General features: G+C 35.8%; 3 protein-coding genes across 6 annotated transcripts; all 3 read left to right on the top strand.

Moving 5' to 3' along the window:
• Positions 1 to 1,200: 1,200 nt before the first annotated feature.
• Positions 1,201 to 2,401, top strand: LOC7464039 (organ-specific protein P4). Of its 3 annotated transcripts, none has more exons than XM_052455604.1 (3): positions 1,201 to 1,359; positions 1,493 to 1,715; positions 1,863 to 2,401. In XM_052455604.1, the coding sequence occupies exons 1-3, from the start codon at positions 1,315 to 1,317 to the stop codon at positions 2,162 to 2,164; spliced, it is 570 nt and encodes a 189-aa protein (XP_052311564.1). In that variant the 5' UTR covers positions 1,201 to 1,314; the 3' UTR covers positions 2,165 to 2,401. The 3 variants fall into 3 exon arrangements, with proteins under 3 accessions (XP_052311564.1, XP_052311565.1, XP_002313805.4); XM_052455605.1 differs by having other exon boundaries at positions 1,203 to 1,359; positions 1,496 to 1,715; XM_002313769.4 differs by having other exon boundaries at positions 1,203 to 1,359; positions 1,496 to 2,401.
• A 2,408-nt stretch (positions 2,402 to 4,809) lies between these two features.
• Positions 4,810 to 5,856, top strand: LOC127903885 (organ-specific protein S2-like). Of its 2 annotated transcripts, none has more exons than XM_002313768.4 (2): positions 4,810 to 4,964; positions 5,116 to 5,856. In XM_002313768.4, exons 1-2 carry the CDS (start codon positions 4,857 to 4,859, stop codon positions 5,632 to 5,634), a joined length of 627 nt encoding a protein of 208 aa, XP_002313804.3. In that variant the 5' UTR covers positions 4,810 to 4,856; the 3' UTR covers positions 5,635 to 5,856. The 2 variants fall into 2 exon arrangements, with proteins under 2 accessions (XP_002313804.3, XP_002313801.3); XM_002313765.4 differs by having other exon boundaries at positions 4,835 to 4,964; positions 5,113 to 5,856.
• A 2,340-nt stretch (positions 5,857 to 8,196) lies between these two features.
• Positions 8,197 to 13,844, top strand: LOC7456382 (SWI/SNF complex subunit SWI3D). The gene is made up of 8 exons (XM_002313764.4): positions 8,197 to 8,699; positions 9,011 to 9,531; positions 9,795 to 10,460; positions 10,929 to 11,095; positions 11,174 to 11,880; positions 12,355 to 12,542; positions 12,630 to 13,075; positions 13,365 to 13,844. Exons 1-7 carry the CDS (start codon positions 8,288 to 8,290, stop codon positions 12,999 to 13,001), a joined length of 3,033 nt encoding a protein of 1,010 aa, XP_002313800.1. The 5' UTR covers positions 8,197 to 8,287; the 3' UTR covers positions 13,002 to 13,075; positions 13,365 to 13,844.
• Positions 13,845 to 14,039: the final 195 nt, after the last annotated feature.

Consider the following 14,039-nt stretch of genomic DNA (forward strand, 5'->3'; position numbering starts at 1 on the left):
CTGATTAAACCCCCTCCCTTTCAACCATTGGGGCCTCACGGCCGAACCCAAAATAGCAAACCAAATACCACTTAAAATATCTTTTTAAAAAGTTTGTGACTCGGTAGAAATCAATTGATATAATATTAAGGAATTCTTTTAAAAAAAATTAAATAATATTATTTTAATAAAAGTTAATCTAGTGAGTCATAAATTAACTTAATGATTAAATAACTTTGACTTTTTTTTGCCAGTACACCTATTTCAATAATTCATGGAGGTTCAGAAAAGTAAATTTTCTGGTGGGCAAACTTTTGATCGGGATCGTTGGAGACCTGGAGTTGGTGAAGCGTAATTCAAATTAAATTCAAGTACCTCTCCTCCAGACTACCCAATTTTTCATGTGAAGCAAATTTATCACCTATCCTTGTCAAGTTTAATCACCAAACTGGCATCCAATCATACCTGTAGTTCACATGTACACATCAATTATCGATCGATATTGGGAAGTAATTACTTTTGTTAATTCCATCTTATTTGATACGTAGGAATTTTCTAACACGTTAAATCAATATGAGAAAACAAAATCAATATCATTAACAGCATATATGATTAAAAAATTCAATCGGTAACATGAAGTTGGATTTGCGCTTACCTAGGTGAGTAACATTGGCGGCTCCCCGAAACAACGTTCAGAAACAAGAAAAACGTTGTAAATAGCAATTGAATTCGTGTCCTAACAGTAAAAGAGATTTTTTTTTTTTTTCATGCATCTGAGTTCAATATTTTCTATGCATACCTGTTATTCTGCGATGTCTTACATGTTTATTGACTTTACAGGATATTTAGTGGACCTGAAAATTAGTTGTTGTGCGCGTAAACTAACCCGGACATTCCGAGTTATAAAAAAAAAATACATTATAAATAACCTTGTAGGATTGGAAGACCAAATAGTAAGAACAGATTATAAGAACAAGGCATGGTAATTATGTACTAGAAAACACGACATTGATGAAAATGAGTTGCCTCCTAAACCAATCTTTATCGAAAGGGATTTTGAATATCAGAGTGGAGCCTATCGTAACCAATCATCTCTCACTACAATCTTTTTTATTTATCAAATTGCATAGTATGATGAAGCGTCTCTTTCTTATATACACCAAAAGTTTTAACATGCTTTTCATGAAAACAAAAATAAAATAAAAAATAAATCGTGAGTCATTAGCGACCATAATCACGAGCCTTCTTATTTCTGCCTATATATAATGAGAATGCAAGCGACCTCCACACCATCAAACTATTTTAGAAGGATCTGTTTAATTTGAGACAGAAAACATGAAATCCTCCTACACTTTCTTCATTCTTTTCTCACTCTTTTCGGTATGTTTTTTTTTTTTCAATGACAAATAGAATAGAGGGTGCACATGCACACAAATGCACGCAGTACTGTCCTTTTATCTATCAAAATCTTATAATATAATGTTTTAACTTTTTTTTTAATTATCTGATTTAGCAGTTTGCTAACGTGATCGGTGCTAGAAAAGACACTGGAGAGTATTGGAGAGCTGTCATGAAAGATCAGCCCATGCCAGAAGCAATACATGGCCTTATTCGCGAAACCACATTGTCATCAGTCTCCAATGAGAAAGCCGATTGCCACACAACCGAGTCCAATGAAAAGAATAATTTTGTCAAGGATTTTGGCCCACAGCCTACTGCTACATCTTATGACAATGGTATAAAACCAGCAAAAGATAAGTCCTTCTCGAAAGATTTCCACCCAAACACTCAGTTGTTCCTTTACAATGATGGTGTCGTTAAAGGAGAGAGATCCTTTGCCAAGGATTTTGGCCCACAGCCTACTGCTACATCTTATGACAAAGGTATAAAACCAGCAAAAGATAAGTCCTTTTCGAAACATTTCCACCCAAACTCTCAGTTGTTCCTTTACAATGATGGTGACGTTAAAGGAGAGAGATCCTTCGCTGAAGATGTTGAGCCGAGGCCTAATGTGTCCGTTTACCACGACGACGCTACTCTTAAAGGAGAAAAATCTTTTCAGGAGGACTTCGAACCAGGACCTAACATATCAGTTTATGATGATGGTGTCGGGCTTAAAGGAAAAAAATCGTCTTCGGATGATTTTGAACCAAGGCCAAGTACTACTGCTAATTATAACTACTAATTAGCGAGACAAAGTTGCTTGTTGATGTGCTCATGGTCTCTTAATTACGATGGAGCAGAATTGATTTTAGCTAAGCCCGCTTTTGTTTGTGACTTTATTAAATAAAGGTTTCCCTTAACTAGGGGCGCTTATAAGCGAGCTAGCGTGTGTTTGATTAAGCAATGTAAGATGTTTTTCAGTCATTATGATATCATGTAATATTGCTATAAGAAGTGTGTGAGAATGTTACCGTTTTAATGTGTTTCTTATCAAACCCTTGCTAGTGTTTCAAATCTCTCAATACATAGAAGATCTTAACCATTTTAAAAAAGAAACAGTTTCAAGTCGCCTGCTACCGTGCCTTCCTTGAAAGGGAAACGACGCTGCTCTTTTGCTGCCGAATTTCAGTACCACCAACAATCCCCCATGCTATAGATTGCGCTATCATAGGAAGCAATGTATGAAATCCAGAAAAGATAAAGGAAAATAATAAAATTGGCCCGCTCTTGAGTGAGATTTTTAATATCTAAATATCTGATGGTTCATATAGGGTTGTAAGGGCTATTATAAAAAAAAACAACCTTTGAAAACTTTTGTAAAAATTTAAACTCGGTTCAACAATCGAGTTAAAAGTTACGGTTTTTTTAAGTCATTATTTTTTTGCTTAGAACGACCGGACCTCCTTCTAGGCCTAGATCTATCACATTGATCTATAAATATATTTGTTAGGTTATCCATATAATCTGCATATAATACATCATCATCTAATTGCGACAGATTTACACCTGACTTGCAAACCCCTAGAAAAAAATATACACTTACAAAATAATAGAAAATAATTTAAATTAAGTAAAAAGAGTTAAGCATGACATGGAAGAGCATTGGGGTAAACCTGGTTAGTAATTTATAATATTATCGTAAAATAATAATAAGTTCATAAAAGAACTAAAATGATAGAAAATATAAAGTAAATAGTTTTAAGCATAGTAAATGTTCACGAGGACCTAGTGAGATAACTAATATGGTTTATGTAAGGAGGGCACGAGAAAAATTTGAAATTTGAAGAAAAATCACTCGATGATCAATTTTGCGCTTTCAAGTATAACTTTCAATCAAATTATTGGATCAGACTGAAATTTTACGATAAGTCTTTTTAACATATATTCCTATTGAAATTTTAAATCAACCAGAATTTTAAAAGCTCATACAAAGATGATGACGACAGTTGAAGAGAAAAATAACATATAACTCATTAATGATATTTTTTTGTAAATATATGAGTGAGCTGGAAAGTTCCAACAACTTCTTCTCCTTCTTTTAACTCTTGGCAAAACAAGAAAAAAAAAGGGAAAAGAGAGAAAAACCTTGCGAGCTTCCATACTTAGAGAATTTAGAGAAAGAAACAAGAATTGGAGCAAGATAAAGGAATTAAAGAGTTTTTTAAACCATCCAAACCATTCAAGAAAAGAGTTAATAGGAAAATCAAGTGAAAGAAAGGAGAAACTAGAGGAGGAAGTCACGTCCAAAAGAGGAAAAGAGGTCAAGGAGGGAAAAATTTGACTAGTTAGTATTTGAATTTTATTTTATTGTCTAAACAAGTTTGAATGAAAAGAAACGAATTTAATGCATAATTCTTTAATTTTGAAATTAAGGTTCTCAGAAGATATTTTGGGGGAAGTGTGAAATTATTGTAGTTTGATATAATTATGACGAAAATGGTTATAAATAATACAAAATAATAAATAATTGAAGAAAATTTTCAGACTAGGATCAGCCACTTTAGAAGAAAATAGCAAAGGGAAGGACCAAATAAATATTTGTGTAATTGCATGTGTCAAGCATGTTTGATGTATTAATGATGAAATTGAAAAACACTTAAGTAAGCTTGTTTAATTAGTTGTAGTTGGATGTTAGTGCATTTTGAATGATAAGGATTGATGATATAAAAGATTCATGTTCATGTAGTTGATTTAATTGATATGGAATTATCATGGCTTGTATGTAATAAATATGTAAATGAAGAAAAAATTAAACGAGTAAAAAACCTTATCTTGGGTGAAATTTATATTAAAGGGAGGAGGAGAATTAATTTGAAAGCTTTGATTTAAATGATGTTGAAATTAATATATGAATGTGGCTTGAATCATCAAATTGAAAAGTGGTTGAAATTAAAGTATAGGAATAGTAAATGAATGATTTAATTAAACATTAAGGATGTTTTAAGATTAAAAAGATGGGTCAAATTGAAAAGTGGTTGAAATTAAGGTATAGAAATAGTAAATAAATTATTTAAGTAAATGTTAAGGATGTTTTAAAATTAAAAAGATGAGGATTTTCAGAATCTTTGAAATGCCAAATGAGTATTAATATAAGCAAATATGACTAACTTTGTGTATTTTAAGTATGAATATAAGCGTAAATTAAGCTTGGGACATAAAAATATACCTAGGATTGTGTGTAAGGAAATAAAGATTGTTAATAATTGAAGAAGATAACCTGAGGGGCATATCGTAACCAATCATCTTTCACTACAATCTTTTTACAGATCCCATGGCACAGAGTGTCTCTTTCTTGTATAGACAAGTTTAAACAAGCTTTTCATGAAAACAAAACAAAAGAAAAACGTGAATCATTAGTGACCATATATTAATCACGAGCCTTCTTGTTTATATTTTCCCTTTCTCTTCTTGTTCTTTGCCTATATATAATAAGAATGCAAGCGACCTCCATACAATCAAACAATTTTAGAAGGATCTGTTTAATTTGGGAAGAAAACATGAAATCCTCCTTCGCTTTCTTCGTTCTTTTCTCACTCTTTTCGGTATGCTTTTGTTCCTTTTCTTTTTCTTTTTTGCAATGATAATAGAATAAAGGGTGCACATGCACCGCATGCATGCAGTACTGTCCTTTTATCTATCAAAATCTTATAATATAATGTTTTAATATTTTTTTAAAATTCTCTGATTTAGCAGTTTGCTGACGTTATCGGTGCTAGAAAAGACACTGGAGAGTATTGGAGAGCTGTCATGAAAGATCAGCCCATGCCAGAAGCAATACAAGGCCTTATTCGCGAAACCACATTGTCATCAGTCTCCAATGAGAAAGCCGATTGCCACACAACCGAGTCCAATGAAAAGAATAATTTTGTCAAGGATTTTGGCCCACAGCCTACTGTTACATCTTATGACAACGGTATAAAACCAGCAAAAGATAAGTCCTTCTCGAAAGATTTCCACCCAAACACTCAGTTGTTCCTTTACAATGATGGTGTCGTTAAAGGAGAGAGATCCTTTGCTGAGGATCTTGAGCCGAGGCCTAATGTGTCCGTTTACCACGACGACGCTGCTCTTAAAGGAGAAAATTCTTTTCCGGAGGACTTCGAACCAGGACCTAACGTATCAGTTTATGATGATGGTGTCGGGCTTAAAGGAAAAAAATCGTTTTCGGATGAATTTGAACCAAGACCAAGTGTTACAGCTTATAGCAACTAATTAGCGAGACAAAGTTGCTAGTTGATATGCTCAAGGTCTCTTAATTACGATGGAGCAGAAGTGATTTTAGCTAAGCCCGCTATGGTTTGTGACATACTTAAATAAATGTTTCCCTTAATTAGGGGCTTATAAGCGAGCTAGCGTGTTTAATTAAGCAATGTAAGATGTTTTTTCTTCATGTAATATTACTATAAGAAGTTTGTGAGAATTTCCTCGTTTTAATGTGTTTCTTATCAAACCTTTTCTAATGTTTCAAATCTCTCAATACATAGAAGATGTGAGCCATTTTAAGAAACATTTTTAAGGCGTCTGCTACCGTGCTTTCTTTGAAAGCGAAAGGAGACTGCTCTTTTGCTGCAGAATTTCGGTTCCAACAATTCCCCGTGTTCGGAAGGTAGAAATGCACATTCGTTAGAAACACTAAAGTACCAAAGGTCATTTATGTTTGGTAAACCATCTATTACATCCCAGCAACAGCTATGTCCGTACTCGACAGCTTCAAAGGCCCCATGTTCTGATCTGTGGAGGAGAGCAATACAAGAAGAATTGTTTCCCTTTAAGAGAAGCAGTTGTAGAACTTGTAGAATTTGCAGCCTTGGTAATTCTTTTGTTGGATGTCAACTAGTGATTGATGATATAACCCTCCACATCCTGGAAAGTTGCCAGTTCAGAGAAACAAGGAAGTCACGAATTTTGATGCTGGAGAGAGAGTTGAAGATTGTCTGGCTCTGCGCAGTGAGCTTTAATTGAAATTGATGAATTGTGATCTAAGTACATTAATTTAAGATTACATCGAGACCTTTGTTTGAGGGGGGAAATGAAGAGGAGAAAAACGGTAGAAAACTCACCCCTTTATACTTCATCGGAAGAAAACTCACCACCAGGCATTGAGATAAAAAAGAACCTCTTGAACTTTGAGAGGAATAGTTTAATTCATCTTTCAAGATTATCGGTTAGAGTTTTGTAAATCTCAAGTTATTAGATTAATTTTAAGATTTATAAAATTAGTCAAGTATACATAAATTAGCTTAAATATCTATATTAATAATTAAAAAAAAAACACTTGAGAAAAAAAAAAAAAAGTTCTTAACAATCAGGCTATTCTCTGTCCCATTTTGAACGCAGAGACTAAAATCCTTATTTTACTGCAGTGGTGGTGGGCTGGGCTGGCAGATGGGAATCCTTGCCACCCTTGATTCAAAAAAATTTCATGTATTCTGTTAATTCATGAATATGTGTTACGGCAATATTTTATATCATGTCTTTTCTGGGTTTATGTTGTACGTGGCCCATCAGTGCAAGAACTTAGTATCTACAATAGTGAAATTGAAGCCGAGAATGAAAGCTCAATAACCAACAAGCCTGCTTGTTTATTGCATAATTTATTTATTTATTTATTTGTAAATTACATTAGCACTGTTAATCCCGTAAGCCAAACAAACTTTAATTCAAACTACCCTCTCTCTCTCTCTTTTTCGTGCTTTTTGCTCGGTCACAATGACTCAACAAAACTTGGAGACTGGATAAAAAACATACAGCACATAAAACTTTAAGCATATGAAATTATAATTACAAGTCTTGCCCTATTTATAGGTTTCGTTCTTAGCATGGATGTAACAAAAAATTATATGAATAATTATTTTTAGGGTTTTATTCAATGCTCACAGTTTTTTTAACTTTCTTATTTTAGGATGTTATTTTTATAAGGATGCCTTTGTGGTTATTGGACTCCTCTGTGTTATTGGTATATAACGTTGATTTAATATTTTAATTTATGAAGTGTATTTTAAACTTTTAGATAATCTTTTTAGTTTATTAATTATATTATAATTTTGTGATTGTACTTGTGATGATGTACTATAAATCTAACTGTTCAAAAAACATTTCATTAGATATTTGGATTGTGGTTAATCAAATATTCATGTTTTTATTTTCTTCTTCTTAGCTCAAAAAATGAAAAAATTAATGATATTAGTTCTGATACCTGCAAAAATAATACATGTCTGATGATAAAATTAATAACTTTAAATAGAAATGATGATAAATGAAAGAAAAGGTTATAAATTTCAAGAAAAATGATGTTACTTTAATAAATAAATTTAGCAAACATAACCGGATAAATATCTTATCTTTCGATATTAAATATCTTAATTTATATTAGTCTTTTAATTTTTAAAGTTTTATTTTTAGGTATTATTAATGATTTTTTATTTATTTATTCGCATATATAATTTTTGATTTATTTAATTATGTATGTATATAAATTTTTATTTTAACATAAAACTTTTTAAACTATAGAAATACTTTGAAAAATTCTATATATATAATTATTTTATCAAAATTAAAAATACCTAACACATAGCAAAAAAAAAACGAGTACCATAACTATTTATATTTCTAAACGTGGCAGCTTAAAAGGGGTCAGTCCATTATAAATTGAAAACCAAAGGTTCAGAATTAATTAAAAACAAAGAAATAGGACTGATTTGACTAAATGTTAAAACTTTAGGAATCAATATGATTTCTATTCAAAATATTTAAAATTGCTTCACTAACCTGGAAATGAAAATTCCTCTTTGCCCATAACAATCCACGGAGATGGATCACATCTCCTTCACTTCGTAACTCAAAAAACCCTCCAAATCAATCAAAAATGGAAGAGAAACCGGCGGGGAGCTACGCTGACTCGCCGGCGTCAGCTGAGCCTGGACCTTCAAGGCGCCGACCTGGAGGGCACAAAAGGAAAGCGAATTCACTCTCAAATTTTTTCTCTTCACCTTTACCATCGAAACGGCTCACTCGCGAGAAAGCTGCGATCTCTAATCTCTCGAACCATAACGGTCCTTTCACTAGAGCGAGACAAATCCCTAACATTTTGGCTTCTTCGGCGCTTTCAGCGGGCGTGAAGGTCGAGCAGAAAGTAGCTACGGCGGTTCCGGATGCTGCGGCCTTGGTGGAGGAGGAGAGGAGGAGTAAGGTGGAGGAATTGCAAACAGAAATTGAAGCAGAGTTTGAGGTTATTAGATCTCGTGATTCTAATGCTCATATTGTGCCTAGTCATTGTGGTAAGTAGTGGAAGTTCAAGTTTTTGTATGTTTTCTGGGCAAGTTGGTTAATTTAAGTTTAGTTGCTGAGAAAATGCGAAAAGTTTTAGGTTTTGGTGCGTGTATTAGCTGCAATTTTGAGAATTCTTGAATTTCAAAGTTTTTTTAGGTCAAGTTGTGTGCATTTTGTACTGCCGTTCATGAAGTGAGAATGTGAGAAATTATGTGTTTTGTTTTATGTGAAAATTTTAAATTCTTGTGATAAGTCAATTGGGGGAATTGTTTAGTAGAGGCAGACAATGAGTTTTGGTTTCCTCCCTTTTGGATTACAGGTTGGTTTTCATGGACAAAAATTCACCCGCTTGAGGAGCGTTTACTGCCTTCATTCTTTAATGGGAAGTCCCAAAGTCGGACACCGGATACCTATTTAGAGATACGTAATTGGATCATGAAAAAATTTAATTCTAATCCAAACACTCTTATTGAAGTGAAAGATTTGTCAGAACTTGAAGTTTCAGACTTAGATGCAAGGCAAGAGGTGCTAGAGTTCTTAGATTATTGGGGATTGATTAACTTTCATCCATTACAATTCGATTCTGCTCCCAATGCTGATGGTGATGAAGCGGCAAAGAAAGATTCATCTCTTGAAAAGTTGTTTTGCTTTGAAGCCATTCAACCATGTCCATCTATTGTTCCTAAACCTAACCTCGCAGCTCCAACTACATCATCTAGATTGTTTCCTGAGTCGGCAATTGCTGAAGAGTTGGCTAAGCTTGAGGGGCCATCTGTTGAGTACCACTGCAATTCTTGTTCAGCTGATTGCTCTCGCAAGCGCTACCATTGCCAGAAGCAGGTTGGTTCTTCACTTGGATTTGTTGGTTTTAATTCTGCACCACTTGCATTCAATTGTCTGTGAAGTATGGAATTTCTTTAAGTCAGTAGCTCGGATTGTTGGCACATAAGATAGGATAGAAGCATGTGCCAAATATTAGTTTTTTACAGTATAGCAATATGGTACATGGAATGGGGCTACAAACGCTTGCTGAATTTAAGTTTCTCCTGATTCCCCAACCGGCTATATATTGCATTCTATCTAACTATGTTCCTATTGGACAGGCAGATTATGATTTATGCGCTGATTGCTTTAATAATGGAAAGTTTGGCTCAAACATGTCCTCGTCTGATTTTATTCTCATGGAGCCTGCTGAGGCTGCTGGTGCAAGTGGTGGAAAGTGGACAGATCAGGAGACTCTACTTCTCCTTGAAGCACTGGAACTTTATAAAGAAAACTGGAATGAGATTGCGGAACATGTTGCCACAAAAACAAAAGCTCAATGTATATTGCACTTTGTTCAAATGCCAATTGAGGATGCCTTTTTTGACGTCACCAATGATATGAATGGCACTTCCAAAGTAACAGTAGATGCTGATGCAACCGTTGATGAGACATCTGGCCCTAAAGATGTCCTCGATACAAGTGAGAGTAAAACAGGTGCTAGTGAAGATCAACCCCTGACTCCTCCAATGGAAGCTTCAAAACCAGAAGATACAAGTGAAGTAAAAGGTAGTCAGGAAAGTACAGAAAATGAGAAAAGCAGTGAGGTGATTAATGGTCCGGAAATTTCCAAATCAGAAGATGCCAGTGGAGTGAAGGTTAGTGAAGAAATGGGTGAAAATGTTGCACTCAGAGCTCTTACAGAAGCATTTGAAGCTGTTGGCTATTCACCAACTCCTGAAAACCGACTTTCATTTTCTGAAGTTGGAAATCCTGTCATGGCTTTGGTAAGTTGAATGTTAGCCTGCTGAAAACTATGATGTTTCTCAGGATGCATCTAGAAATGTGCCCAGTATAAATGAATATTGATACCAGTATTAATGATGAAAACACAAGTGCTTCCCACACTTAAAAGTGAATTATCTTGATGAACATGCAAGGAAACCTGATAAGTTTCTGTAGCATGCTTCTAAATAACAAAAAATATATATGTAAGTGAAAACGTGGTGACTCTTTTACACCTAGCAGGTACATCTACCATGACCACTCTGTAGGTTCATGTTCCGGTTCATTCATAGTCATCTTCTACCTGCATTTGATTGGCAATCAGTAGTATCATTCTCTCCGTTCACATAAAGTTTTCATGTTGCAAAAAAAAAAAAAAGGATTGACCTTGAGGCTTAAGACCTTGTATGCAATAACTCATTACAAAATGCTGCTAATATATTTCAACTTATGGTTCCTTTCATCAATAGGCATCATTTCTGGCAAGATTGGTGGGACCTAATGTTGCTACTGCTTCAGCCCGCTCTTCTTTGAAATCCTTGTCTAGCAACTATCCTGGCATGCAGCTGGCAGCAAGGCATTGCTTTCTTTTGGAAGATCCACCAGAGGAGAGAAAGAAACCATCTGGCAGTGATTGGTATGTAAACCTTTACTAGAACTTAATTTTCTTTCCAATTTATGGGTTATGTGTCTCATGCGAGTAAGAGATTTGCAGTGTTGCTACTGAAATGGCTGATCATGATGCTCAAAAGGACAAGCAAGAGGAAAAAAACCAGAAGGAGAATAGCCCTACCTCAGGTTTAGGTGATAGAGACCTGTCAGATGATCACAGAGACAAGAAAGTTGGAGACTCTGTTCCAGAAGAGAAGAAACCACTGGATACATCAAAGGGTGACTCCCCAGAGAAAGTAAATGCTGTAAATGAAGCAGAGACAGCTGTCTCTCACGAGGAAGTTGAACCTTGTAGATCAAAGGAATCTAGCAATTCAGAGTTACCGAAGGACCACACACCTAGTATTGTGAAGGAATCGGATGGGATACCACCCAAGTCAGCGTGTCCACCAAGTTCCTTTAAGGAAACACTGGAAGTATCATCAGCCGAAGAGCATTCTCAGCTTACGGAGGTGGCTAAGGATGTGGATATGGTGTCTGATTTGAAGTCTTCAGAAAAGAATGAGCCTTCTCAATCAGTTGCATCAATGTCAGTTGATGAACACTCTCAAGCTGGTGATGCATCAAAGGATGTAGACATGGTGTCAGATTCTCTGCCTGCAGACAAGGATGGGTCACAGCAACCAGCAAAATCAAATGCAGGAGACCACTCTCAGCCTACAGAGTCAACAGCAGATGTAGACATGTTATCTTCACAGCCTTCAGAAGTGAAGCCTCAGGGTCTGAAGGTTGAAAGTGGAGCCACTTCAGGTCCTCTCTCTATCTCTGTGTGTACGTGCATGCGCACGTGTATCTGTGTCTCTGTGTTTCAGATTTGGGGAAAAAAATATGTATATTCAAGAGGGATCTTGGATGAAGTTAAAAATAAATGGGTGGGATGGAGTTCAGTGGGCATTTTATGCTCTGAGAAAGTGAGTGTGTCACAGTGGTTGTGGTTAAAAAGAAAGAGAAATAAGAAAACAGTCTAACCACATAATGTCATCTCAAAGCTTTTCCTGGATGAATTCATGAATTTTGCAAATTAATCTGGGTGCATGCCAAAACTTGTATATCATTCTTTTGAATCATGTGCACTTGAATTGAGAATTGGAGGAGGTCTAATTGAAATTTGGTGGGAGAATTTTGACACCATGGTGCTTCTGTTTTGCAATGGTTAATTTGATATTTTGGCTGGGAGATTTTTCCTCTATGATTGTATCTTCTTAATTTGTCTGTTCTTTGCAGAAGAGGGTCCCAAAGATAGTAAGAAAGAGAAGCTTGACAGTGAAGTGATTAAAGATGACAATAAAATTGATAAAATAAAGCGTGCTGCAGTTTCAGCCCTCTCAGCAGCAGCAGTGAAGGCAAAACTTCTTGCAAACCAGGAAGAGGACCAAATCCGACAACTTGCTGCCTCTTTGATAGAGAAGCAGGTATTTTTACAGCCCAGTAGGCATTCTACGCTGTTATCTATGATTGTCCATAGAAGTATGACCTTGTGGATGGTTCCATATGTGCAGTTACATAAGTTGGAAATGAAGCTAGCCTTCTTTAATGAAATGGATAGTGTAATAATGAGGGTGAGGGAGCAACTGGACAGGTCAAGGCAGAGACTTTACCAAGAACGAGCTCAGATAATTGCATCCCGACTTGGTTTACCACCTTCATCTAGAGCAGTGCCACCGTCATTACCTGCCAACAGAATTGCAATGAACTTTGCAAATGCATTTCCGAGGCCTCCGATGAGCATGACTGCCCAAAGGCCACCAATATCAAGACCAATGGGTGCATTGGCTCCTACCCCTGACACATTAGTGTCCACAACAACTACAGCAGGAAATTCAATTCGACCTTCTGGTCAGGAAAAACTTTCTTCAGTTGGGACAAAGTAGCCGTTCCTTGGAATGCTTGTGAATAGAGCTGCATTGATTTTTATACACCGGTCAGTTATGGCTAGTTTTACCAAGTGAGTGCCCTTTTCTGGTATTTCTGACTCACTTTATTGCATTTGATATCCTGTCACATTTCCATCTTATAGCTGTATAACATGAATTTTGTTTTGCTTACATGTCCCAAGCCATCTAAAAATAAATACCTTGTGGATAAGCAGATCTGATGCTTTTTATATTTGCTCTTATATCCTTCCACTGACATGATGCTATCTGCCCACAGTTTTACCTACTTCTGTATCCTCTGCGTCTTAGCAGTGTAGAGACTCGACTAAGCTCTAATACTCTTTTCCATCTGTTATGCAGTTCATTTTTTGTAGGTCCTGAGGGCGCTTTTTATCTCCTGCTGCGGGATCATTATCGTGCGACAAGTATGTGTCTATATTAGATGGTATGTTGCACTCAGCAGTCTCCTGGAACGGGAAAAAAAAAGGGCTGGTGTCTTTTACAATCTACTCGTTTGAAGCCACTATTGTCAGTGTATTAAAACAAATGTGGGGATGGAGCTTTACTAGCAACTCAACGGTGTATTGCAAGATCATTGGACCCATTCAACTCAGAATTATGTGAGAATGGAGAGAATAATAACTTGTACCTTGAAATTTTGCTGATGGTTGCATTCTAGTATCTTTTAAATGTTAGACATAGATAGCTAGTGTTAATAGTTTGTATTGGCCTGTATGACTTCTTACTGCTCCAAAATGCAGGCTGTCAGATGTAAGAAAAAGGATATTTGGATTCACAAATTGATGCAGATGCTCTGACGTGATATGCACTTCTGTTCAATATGGTCTAATGCCTCTGCCTCGAAGCTGCTCTGTAAACTTGTAATGTCCAGCTTAACAGTTCACGGGACACCCTGGGACCCACTCTACTTTCACAGGCACAAGGATGAATATCCGTGCCTAACTTATCTATGCACTGCGTCGAAGAAATCTTCGTTTACAAAACACAGCCACGGCCTAAGGCAGTGCAGTATAG

The sequence above is a fragment of the Populus trichocarpa genome, chromosome 9, assembly GCF_000002775.5.
Source record: "Populus trichocarpa isolate Nisqually-1 chromosome 9, P.trichocarpa_v4.1, whole genome shotgun sequence".
Lineage (NCBI taxonomy): Eukaryota > Viridiplantae > Streptophyta > Magnoliopsida > Malpighiales > Salicaceae > Populus > Populus trichocarpa.